Source organism: Schistocerca piceifrons, chromosome 4, assembly GCF_021461385.2.
Source record: "Schistocerca piceifrons isolate TAMUIC-IGC-003096 chromosome 4, iqSchPice1.1, whole genome shotgun sequence".
NCBI lineage: Eukaryota > Metazoa > Arthropoda > Insecta > Orthoptera > Acrididae > Schistocerca > Schistocerca piceifrons.
Window position 1 is genome coordinate 125098772 of NC_060141.1, and position 12366 is coordinate 125111137.

General features: G+C 40.4%; 1 protein-coding gene across 1 annotated transcript in view; it reads left to right on the plus strand.

The window, feature by feature from the left end:
- LOC124794938 overlaps window positions 1-12366 on the plus strand; it is a 55019-nt gene that overhangs the window by 12108 nt on the left and 30545 nt on the right. Inside the window, exon 2 of the mRNA XM_047258652.1 lies at window positions 8035-8211. Coding sequence (XP_047114608.1) covers window positions 8035-8211 — 177 coding nt within the window. The remainder of the gene's footprint in view (window positions 1-8034; window positions 8212-12366) is intronic.

Consider the following 12366-nt stretch of genomic DNA (forward strand, 5'->3'; position numbering starts at 1 on the left):
CATATTAAACGGCATTCCTTGCCCGCTGGCTGCAGTGTTTTCGTTGCTAAGCTGGTGGATATATCTCGTGCTCTTGAGCACATCCGTTCATGCCCTGGGGAGTAATTTCTTCTGTGTACTGACTCCTTGAGCAGCCTACAAGCTATCAGCCAGTGCTACCCTCGTCATCCTTTGGTAGCGACCATCCAGGAGTCCATCTATGCCCTGAAACAGTCCAGTCGTTCAGTGGTGCTTGTCTGGACCCCAGGTAACATCGGAATCCAGCCAATGCACTTGCTGACAGGCTGGCCAAACAGGCTACACAGAAACCGCTTGTGGAGATCGGCTTCTCTGCAATTGACCTGCGTTCAGCACTATGCTGCAGGGTTTTGCGGCTTTGGGAGACAAAGTGGCATGGCAGTCCTCCATGCGGGCCTCTTGCAGGGATGCTGTGGTTCTCTGCTGGCTCTGCATTGGCCACACTTGCGTGACACATGGCTATGATGACCCACCTCAGTGTAGGTACCACACCTGGCTGACAGTGGCCCTTATCTTGGTGAATTGTCCTCCTTTGTCTGTCCTGTGGCGGACTCTTCAGTTACAGGACTCGTTGCCATTAATTTTAGCTGACAAAGCCTCATCGGCTATTTTAGATGTACGTTGTATACATGACGGTGGGTATTATCATTCTATATAAGTTTTAGTTCATGTCCTTTGTCCCTTTGTGTTCTCCACTCTAATTATTTTAGGGGGGATAATTTAATGTGTCGCAGAGTGGCTGGATTTTCCTTTTTATTCTCGTGTTCATCTGCTCTCTTATTTTTACCCCGTCTACTTGTTTCTTTTCCTGTACATTGTCCATAGTATTGTTGGTTGTCCTGTCATTCTTCTGGTTCTTCCTTTCTCCTGTTATTGTACTGTACATCTCCTTCTTTTCTCTTCTTTCCCTTGTGTAATTATTTTACCGGGAACAAGAGATTGATGACCTTGCAGTTTGGTCGTGTCCCCCCCCCCCCCTTTCTGCTCTTTTAAACCGACCAATCCACACCGTATATGCTGCGAGACTTTCCCAACTGAGACAAACAGCAATTGTAGGACTGTAAGTACGCACACAGAAATTGTTTTAAATGGAAGGTGGGCCTTTTGGCATATTACTTCCTGTATTTGGTGGGAATGTGTTTCATTGTTCAGCAGATGACAGGCTGCTGGTGGCCATGTGTGTTTCATTGTGTTCTATGTTGTTATATTGTAAGGTGCATTATGTGCAGTGATGGCTGTTGGCCCTTTAAGAAAGTACATTGAAATTCAGAGGTGGCTAGTGACCTGCCCTGACTTCACCGGGGTAGCACTAAATATCTACGGCCAGATGATTTGTTTGTAATAAGTGGTGATATACATAAACCTTCCTTATGAATCAGTCTATCTGCTAATGAAAACCATATCAAAATCCCTACAGTAATACCTGAGGTTATTCATAATTTGGAAACAGAAAATCAGGTGGGGGCTTCAATTTACACTACTGGCCATTAAAATTGCTACACCAAGAAGAAATGCAGATGATAAACGGATATTCATTGGATAAATAAATTATACTATAACTGACATGTGATTACATTTTCACGCAATTTGGGTGCTTAGATCGTGAGAAATCAGTACCTTGATACGCCTGGGCATTGAGTCAAAAAGAGCCTGGATGGCCTGTATAGGTACAGCTGCCCATGCAGCTTCAACATGATACCACAGTTCATCAAGAGTAGTTGACTGGCGTATTGTGATGAGCCAGTTGCTCGGCCACCACTGACGAGACGTTTTCAATTGGTAAAAAAATTGGTGAGAGATCTGGAGAATGTGCTGGCCAGGGCAGCAGTCGAACATTTTCTGTATCCAGAAAGGACCGTACATGACCTGCAACATGCGGTCGTGCATTATCCTGCTGAAATGTAGGGTTTTGCAGGGATCGAATGAAGGGTGGAGCCACAGGTCGTAACACATCTAAAATGTAACGTCCACTGTTCAATGTGCCGTTAATGCGAACAAGAGGTGACAGACGTGTAACCAGTGGCACCCCATACCATCACGCCGGATGATACGCCAGTATGGCGATGACGAATACACGCTTCCAATGTGTGTTCACCGCGGTGTCGCTAAACACAGATGCGACCATCATGATGATGTAAACAGAACCTGGATTCATCTGAAAAAATGGCATTTTGCCATCCGTGCACCCACGTTCGTCATCAAGTACACCATCGCAGGCGCTCCTGTCTGTGATGCAGCGTCAAGGGTAACTGCAGCCATGGTCTGAGCTGATAGTCAATGCTGCTGCAAACGTCGTCGAACTGTTCGTGCAAATGGTTGTTGTCTTGCGAACATCCCAATCTGTTGACTCAGGGATTGAGACGTGGCTGCACGATCCGTTACAGCCATGGGGATTAGATGCCTGTCATCTTGACTGCTAGTGATACGAGGCCGTTGGGATCCAGCACGGTGTTTTGTATTACCCTCCTTAACCCACCGATTCCATATTCTGCTAACAGTCATTGGATCTTGACCAAAGCGAGCAGCAGTGTCGTGATACGATAAACCGCAATCGCGATAGGCCACAATCCGACCTTTATCAAAGTCGGAAACGTGATGATATGCATTTCTCCTCCTTACACGAGGCATCACAACAACGTTTCACCAGGCAACGCCAGTCAACTGCTGTTTGTGTATGAGAAATCGGTTGGGAACTTTCGTCATGTCAGCACGTTGTAGGTGTCGCCACTGGCGTCAGCCTTGTGTGAATGCTCTGAAAAGCTAATCATTTGCATATCACAGCATCTTCTTCATGTTGGTTAAAGTTCGCGTCTGCAGCACGTCATCTCCGTGGTGTAGCAGTTTTAATGGCCAGTAGTGTATAACATGTACAGATAACAAAAAAAAGAAAAGTAATATGGAAGTCTGCTTTCGAAGATTATTTGAACAATAATTTGAGATGCAGTGGCTTGAGTTCTAACTATGTGCTTGACTTAATAGAAACTAAGAATAAAAAGTCTCTGCGAAGTATATCGAAGAATAAAATAAGGCTCAAAGCAGACAACCGTAAGAAACAGCCTACAAATTTATGTAAAGTGCATGTAAAAACTGTGGACAAATATTCGTGCTTTGCTGACTTACAGCATAATAGTTGAGGAGTCTGCCATCAGATCAACTGAAAAAGATGACACAGGTGGAACAGCTCAACAGACTATTAGAAATTGAAATGGAGGGGGAAGCAAACTATTCACATTTGATAGCAAGACATCATTTGTAGTGGTTTGTGCCATTCCCAAATTTGTAATGTCCGATGTTAATCTATTATCATTTTTTGTTGAAGTTTTGAAAACAATTTTTTGTCTAAAATAAAATTATGCAATGAAAGCCATTCAACCTTCAAATGCCTGTTTAAGAACATTCCTTAAGTATTTTGCAGTTTCAGGAATAACCACTGAAATGCATTTGTTTTAAAATGTGAAATAAATAGCTCAAATGGGTATGACAGTTGCTGGTTATTAGATAACAGAATATTATTGCCTTCCTTGTAGCTGCAGACAATACATTAAGCATAGCAGCCTTGCATAACAATCAAACAGAGATACTCTCACTGTTTTCGAAGCACAAAGTCAAAATCTTGCCACAATATTCTTCTGAAATTTGCAAATAAAAAACATTGCTGTCACTTTATATTTCTCGCACATAGTACCTCTTTTATTGAGAAACTATTTTATTCACAGCCACTTCCGTCTTTTTCTGTCACATTTCATCACAATCAACACACCACAAATTGCCAAACAAAGAAGTGGTTGCGTAGCAGACTGTGTGAACAGTGAGACAATGTGTTCACAAGTGCTGTTGTTCCAATGAGTTTATGCTTGCATACGAGGAAGAAGGCATCATATAGATATACTTGAAATGGGAGAGATAGACAGTGCGAGAAATTATAAGAGAAGTGACTTGATTTTATTCCCTAAAAACAAAACATTTGCACAAGTATAAAGCTTGCCTAAGCAATGTCTATAAATGCACATGCAAAAATAAACAATGAATACATATATCATTAGTCTAACAATATTTTGAAAAGGATAGATTGCAACTCACGACATAGAGGAGACATTCAGTCACCCAACGGAAAGGCTGCTATACATTTAAGCTTTCGGCCAAAAGGCCTCCTTCTGAAGTAGAACACACACAAAGACATATGCAGCGATCAGACACAGTGCCCCTATGAATGTGAGTGGTGCTTGTGTGACTGTGTGTATTTTCTATTTCAGAAGAAGGCCTTTTGGCCAAAAGCTTAAATATGTAGCAATCTTTCTGTTGTGACTGTCTGCAACTTGTCTCCTCTACATGGTGGGTATCAATCTATCTATAATACACATTGTTGTACTTCATCCTGGCTTCCAGTTGTAATATAATTAATCTGTAATTAAAAACTATGCTTATAGAATACTTCCAGGATACAAAAACAGTTTTGGATTAATGAATTCCGTGCACATTTCCTAAAATTCCTCAGCTCCATACTCTTAACTGAGTGTGACACATCTATTTTATAATAATAATAATAATAATAATAATATTTATTCAACATCGAATAATCAAATACAATCCCTAGAAATAATACAGTTTCAGGACATAATACAGATTATTCTTCTGAATAGGTTTTGCATTTCAACAAGGCTTGGATATTTCCCTTAAATGTGAAAGGTGCAAGGGGTAAAGAATCAAGGTCAACTTTTTAATATTTTCTAGCAGTGTCATGTGTTATTGGGTCCTGTTAATTAACAGTGAAAAGTCAAGGCACACGTTTGTAAACAAAACAACCACAGTCTATTTACTTTATGGAATGTATTACATTATACATAGCTATTTGTCATAGAAAAATGTAAACACCACCAATAACGTAGGGCTCCTGGGAGCCATTGTAAGTGGTGTGACTGTTGTGGTTCTAGAAAAAGTTCTGGCAACTTCCGTTTCTCATATTTGTCTTACCTTCATTGGACATTTCTTTCTGTATTCTTTACTTGAACCTGTCTTGGAAACATTCGATGACATTGAAGGGGCTTGGTTTTATGCAGCATCTTTTCATTTGCTCATTCCAGTTGCTGGTTGATTAAATGTGAGCTTTCTGATTTATGAAACCCATTCCATGTACTGTGCCCTTCAGTGGGAAAGGTACTTTGATTCAGATCTGTTGTAGTTATGAACCATAGCATGGATGAGGTGAATAACCACAATTTTTATTCTGGCAAGGGTAAGAAGTGCAAATGTTGAACTGAAGAGCCCAGAATATAAAAGCAGAAGTCAAACAACACTTCGTCAGCTCTGTTTTTGGCTATGGTCTCATCATAGGCATAAAAGTATACTTCTCTGGAAGTGAAAACATGCACATTAAACGTGTAAAAAAAGACAGTTGTCACTTGCAGTATACATCATTAGAGGTAATATTAGGTACCGGAAGATTTTTCATGAAAGCTATTCATATTTCCCCATTTTCATCATTTTGCCTAGATTTAATTTTGGCTTCACGTTTTCCTGGTAAAAAACTTAAAGCTTTTTCTTATGTAATAAATCAAGAGCTTACAGCCACTTAGTTTCTTCATTAACTTCTTTTGCACTACTGCTACACTATGTGATCAAAAGTATCCGGACACCTGGCTGAAAATGACTTACGACTTCATGGCGCCCTCCATCAGTAATGCTGGAATTCAATATGGTGTTGGCCCACCCTTAGCCTTGAAGACCGCTTCCACTCTTGCAGGCATACGTTCAGTCAGGTGCTGGAAGGTTTCTTGGGGAATGGCAGCCTATTCTACACAGAGTGCTGCGCTGAAGAGAGGTATCGATGTTGCTCGGTGAGGCCTGACACGAAGTCGGCGTTCCAAAACATCTCAAAGGTGCTCTATAGGGCTCAGGTCAGGACTCTGTGCAGGCCAGTCCATTACAGGGACGTTATTGTCGTGTAACCACTCCACCACAGGCTATGCATTATGAACAGGTGCTTGATCGTGTTGAAAGATGCAATTGCCATCCCTGAACTGCTTTTCAACAGTGGGAAACAAGAAGGTGCTTAAAACATCAATGTAAGCCTGTGCTGTGATAGTGCCATGCAAAACAACAAGGCGTGCAAGCCCCCTGCTTGAAAAACATGACCACACCATAACACCACCGTCTCTGAGTTTTACTGTTGGCTCTACGCATTCTGGCAGATGACGTTCATGGGCATTCGCCATACCCACACCCTTCCATGGGATAGCTGCATTGTGTATCATGATTCATCACTCTACACAATGTTTTTCCACTGTTCAGTCGTCCAATATTTATGCTCCTTACACCAAGCAAGGCATCGTTTGGCATTTACTAGCATGACATGTGGCTTATGAGCAGCCGATCGACCATGAAATCCAAGTTTTCTCACCTCCCTCCTAACTGTCATAGTACTTGCAGTGGATCCTGATGCAATTTGGAATTCCTGTTTGATGGTCTGTATAGATGTCTGTGTATTACACATTATGACCCTCTTCAACTGTCGGCGGTTTCATGTCAGTCAACAGACGAGGTCCGCCTGTACAGTTTTGTGCTGTACGTGTCCCTACACGTTTTCACTTCACTTCACTATCACATTGGAAGCATTGGACCTAAGGATGTTTAGTAGTGTGGGAACCTCACATACAGGCGTATGACGCAAGTGACTCCCAATTACCTGACCATGTTAGAAGTCCGTGAGTTCTGCGGAGTGCCCCATTCTGCTCTCTCACTATGTATAATGACTACTGAGGTCGCTGATATGGAGTACCCAGCAGTTGGTGGCAGCACAATGCACCTAATATGAAAAACATTTGTTTCTGGGGGTGTCCAGCTACTTTTGATCACACAGTATATTTAAGTTTCCTTGCAAGAAGAAACTGCTTTTTTACTTTGAATTCATTGCAAGCAGAGCAAGTATCTGACGTGAGTTACCCAAAAGCAATATTAAATTTTGTCTGAAATATATCCTGATAAGGCAAAATCAAAAAGCAAAAAATCCAGGAATAATGACAATAGCCAGAGATGTGGTCGTGTGCCTGTGTGCCTGTGTGTGTGTGTGTGTGTGTGTGTGTGTGTGTGTGTGTGTGTGTGTGTGTGTGTGTGTGTTGTCTAATTCAGAAGTGATGGTGAGTAGCAATCTTATCATAATATTGTCACGTATTCTGATTAAATTCTTAAGAAATGAGAAAATACTGGAAATGTCTCTTGGTGCAATATTATAATGTTTAATTTTTCAGGTAGATAAATTTTAGATGCATCATGAGGGCTGTAGGGAGAAGGATAGCCTTGCAGCGAACTGATGTGGTTCGTTAAATTTTCAGCGGCCTCAGGTGTCGTTTCTCATTGGTCAAGTAGAATGTACCTCACCAGTCAGTATGAGCATAACCACTAGTAGAAAGATATTTCTTGAGTGTTAACATATTCTGGTTTTTTAACCTGTGAACGCTCATGGAGGCATTGCAACAAACTACAATTTCAGTAACTTTTAGTCCTTCTGGTTCCCGTGGTCTTCCTCATTTCACAGGCAAATACTTCATTGAACAATAATGCAGTTTGCTACCAGTAAAAATATAAGCCACAATAATGCATAGGTATGTAACAAATTCAAAAAAACCCGAGCTGACTGACATTTAAAACAATAAACTCTCCTGAAATAGTACAGAATTAGTTTCATTTAAAATGCGTGTGGACTCTGACTTTTTCCACTTCTCAGAGTACTTGTTTTTCCCCTAGATACTTTTTTTCTAATGCTGTTTTTTTTAATGCTTTTTTTTATATGCTAATTTCTTAAGGGCTATGTGTGGTTTTTTTCCTCATATGAAGCTTCATGAATGTAGTGCTACAAGCATGGAATCCATTGCTACCAGGATCTCATATTTCACCAAAAGTAAACTTTGATTGCTTTTCCCCTATACCCTTCATGTGTATTGATCCAGGATTTCTGTTTAACAGCTGATGCAGTTTGTTGCATGATGTACTGTAATAATATCAATCTTTCCTCATTTCCAGGGATCCATCTGCAAGCAGTAGTAGCAGTGGTCGCAGCAGCAATGCTACGACACCTCGTAAAGAGAAGAAGCCAGTTGAGTACGAAAATGACCCTGAAATTCTAGCTAGGAGGCAGAAACAAATTGATTATGGGAAGAATACAATAGGCTATGATCGCTACAGGCAGCTAGTACCGAAGTAAGTACTTCATAGGCAATACAATATACACAGGATTTGAACATAATGGGTAACATTTTTTAAATATCTGTAAAACTAGTCATATTTGTGTGCCTAGTGACATAAGACTCTCAGAGGAGTATTTCTTTTCAATTTATCCTTTTCAGACCCAGGATCAATTTCTCTGACATAGTATCAGAGATTATACAAACGTTCCTTTACGTTTTAATTAAGAGGCGTGTTATTGTTAGTCTCCGTGCAGTTGTGTTGACTTCCTTATTTAACACACACACACACACACACACACACACACACACACACACACGCACACACACACACACACACACACACACACACACACACACACACACACACACATATATATATATATATATATATATAATGGAAGGAAACATTCCACGTGGGAAAAATTATATATAAAAACAAAGATGAGGTGACTTACCGAACAAAAGCGCTGGCAGGTCGATAGACACACAAACAAACACAAACACACACACAAAATTCAAGCTTTCGCAACAAACTGTTGCCTCATCAGGAAAGAGGGAAGGAGAGGGGAAGACGAAAGGAAGTGGGTTTTAAGGGAGAGGGTAAGGAGTCATTCCAATCCCGGGAGCGGAAAGACTTACCTTAGGGGGAAAAAAGGACAGGTATACACTCGCACACACACACATATCCATCCACACATACAGACACAAGCAGACATATTTAAAGACCTGATGCACAGAGCAGTCTGAGTTGTAGTGGGGAGGTGGGTAGTCTCCAGTGATTTTGCTGTTTCCTCTTCGTTTATTGCTCTCACATTAAATGAAAACAAAACGGATTTCTGTGGCCAGGAGCTACCAGATGAATTAAAATACATTCGCATAATTACAGATGGCTAAAATATGTTGTTACTTTCAGGTTTTATTTCCACCTTTCTGACAGTCAAGCATTAATCGCCTTGCAGGACAATGAAGTTATTTTTGTCGGTTTGCTAAAGAGATTTGGCTTTTATTAATCTTTTGCGCTGAGGCAGTCAATTTGTTTGAAACGAAGTGTTTAATTTCACACTGTTGGCTAGTTTCAACTGTTCGCTGCATTTCAAGTGCAAGTTCTAATGGTACTTGAATTACGTAACCATTACGGCACCTCACCTGAACCTCTCGATACTAGTAATATTCTACTGTGTTTCTGTAAAGTAGTTGACATATTTCTGAGACAACATTCAGATTTGATTTCATTTGTGATACATCGATATGTTTATATTGCAATGATATTATTCTTATGTGTATTCTTTCTTTTGTCACTATGATCTTTGACGTACTTGTAACTCTGATTTTTGGGCGCGTAAGCGATAGTTAGTCAGTTGTTGAGTTGTTAGAGAGTCAAACCTTGAGAAAGTCAAGTCTTGGACGTCATGTTGGAAAGATGCATTTTGTAGTTGGCTTATAAAATGTGAGGAAGATGTTTTCAAGTATGTTTTGTATTGTGAAGTGATGTTTTTGTGATATGTGATATTGCAATAAAAGCAGTTAAAAGGAAGTGTAACTTAAATTTGGAGTGCTGATTTTTTTTTTTTTTTACATCACCATTGTGCTAACTTTGAAAGGTTTAATCTCCAAGAATGGTTTGAGAAGCGCATCTACAAAACTTTTGAATATAGCGGAATAAAACCTAGGCCTTTTTGCATCCGAGCTTGGAATCATAACTACCTAGGTTTTCAACGATTGAGCCATGATTTTATGATGCGACCAGCGTGGGAAACACACAAAGATGAGTGCCTTGAAAGGAGCTTATTAGATGATCATCAACAAAAGCAAAATGATATCAATAGAATATAGTCAGATTAAATCATGCTATGCTTTGGGAAATGGATTAGGAAATGAGGCTTAAAAGTAGTCAATGGATTTTGGTGCTGATGGATGAAGCAGAGAAGCTATAAAGTAGTGTGAAAGTGTTTGTGGAAAAGAGGAATTTGTTAACACTGGGCCGGCCGCGGTGGTCTCGCGGTTAAGCCGCTCAGTTCAGAACCGCGCGACTGCTATGGTCGCAGGTTCGAATCCTGCCTCGGGCATGGATGTGTGTGATGTCCTTAGGTTAGTTAGGTTAAAGTAGTTCTAAGTTCTAGGGGACTGATGACCACAGATGTTAAGTCCCATAGAGCTCAGAGCCATTTGAACCATTTTTTGTTAACACTGGATAGCATTAGAACATCTTTCCTGACATTATTTGTTTGGTGTGTAGACATGTACAGAGCTGAAATATGGACAGTAAACAGTTCAGACAAGAAGAGAATAGAAGCTATTGAAATGCAGTGCTGTATGAGAATGCTGATAATTAGATGGTTAGATTTAATAACAATTGAGGAAGTACTGAACTGAATTGGGGAAAAGAGAAATTTATGACATGTTGTTGTTGTTGTTGTGGTCTTCAGTCCTGAGACTGGTTTGATGCAGCTCTCCATGCTACTCTCTCCTGTGCAAGCTTCTTCATCTCCCAGTACCTACTGCAACCTACATCCTTCTGAATCTGCTTAGTGTATTCATCTCTTGGTCTCCCCCTACGATTTTTACCCTCCACACTGCCCTCCAATACTAAATTGGTGATCCCTTGATGCCTCAGAACATGTCCTACCAACCGATCCCTTCTACTGGTCAAGTTGTGCCACAAGCTTCTCTTCTCCCCAATCCTATTCAATACTTCCTCATTAGTTATGTGATCTACCCATCTAATCTTCAGCATTCTTCTGTAGCACCACATTTCAAAAGCTTCTATTCTCTTCTTGTCCAAACTATTTACCGTCCATGTTTCACTTCCATACATGGCTACACTCCATACAAATACTTTCAGAAATGACTTCCTGACACTTAAATCTATACTCGAAGTTAACAAATTTCTCTTCTTCAGAAACGCTTTCCTTGCCATTGCCAGTCTACATTTTATATCCTCTCTACTTCGACCATCATCAGTTATTTTGCTCCCCAAATAGCAAAACTCCTTTACTATTTTAAGTGTCTCATTTCCTAATCTAATACCCTCAACATCACCCGACTTAATTCGACTACATTCCATTATCCTCGTTTTGCTTTTGGTGATGTTCATCTTATATCCTCCTTTCAAGACACTGTCCATTCCGTTCAACTGCTCTTCCAAGTCCTTTGCTGTCTCTGACAGAATTACAATGTCATTGGCGAACCTCAAAGTTTTTATTTCTTCTCCATGAATTTTAATACCTACTCCGAATTTTTCTTTTGTTTCCTTTACTGCTTGCTCAATATACAGATTGAATAACACTGGGGAGAGGCTACTACCCTGTCTTACTCCCTTCCCAACCACTGCTTCCCTTTCATGTCCCTCGACTCTTATAACTACCATCTGGTTTCTGTACAAATTGTAAATAGCCTTTCGCTCCCTGTATTTTACCCCTGCCACCTTTAGAATTTGAAAGACAGTATTCCAATCAACATTGTCAAAATCTTTCTCTAAGTCTACAAATGCTAGAAACGTAGGTTTGCCTTTCCTTAATCTTTCTTCTAAGATAAGTCGTAAGGTCAGTATTGCCTCACGTGTTCCAGTATTTCTACGGAATTCAAACTGATCTTCCCCGAGGTCGGCTTCTACTAGTTTTTCCATTCGTCTGTAAAGAATTCGTGTTAGTATTTTGCAGCTGTGGCTTATTAAACTGATTGTTCAGTAATTTTCACACCTGCTTTCTTTGGGATTGGTATTATTATATTCTTCTTGAAGTCTGAGGGTATTTTGCCTGTTTCATACATCTTGCTCACCAGATGGTAGAGTTTTGTCAGGACTGGCTCTCCCAAGACTGTCAGTAGTTCTAATGGAATGTCGTCTACTCCCGGGGCCTTGTTTCGACTCAGGTCTTTCAGTGCTCTGTCAAACTCTTCACGCAGTATCGTATCTCCCATTTCATCTTCATCTACATCCTCTTTCATTTCCATAATATTGTCCTCAAGTACATCGCCCTTGTATAGACTCTCTATATACTCCTTCCACCTTTCTGCTTTCCCTTCTTTGCTTAGAACTGGGTTTCCATCTGAACTCTTGATGTTCATACAAGTGGTTCTCTTATCTCCAAAGGTCTCTTTAATTTTCCTGTAGGCAGTATCTATCTTACCCCTAGTGAGATAAGCCTCTACATCCTTACATTTGTCCTCT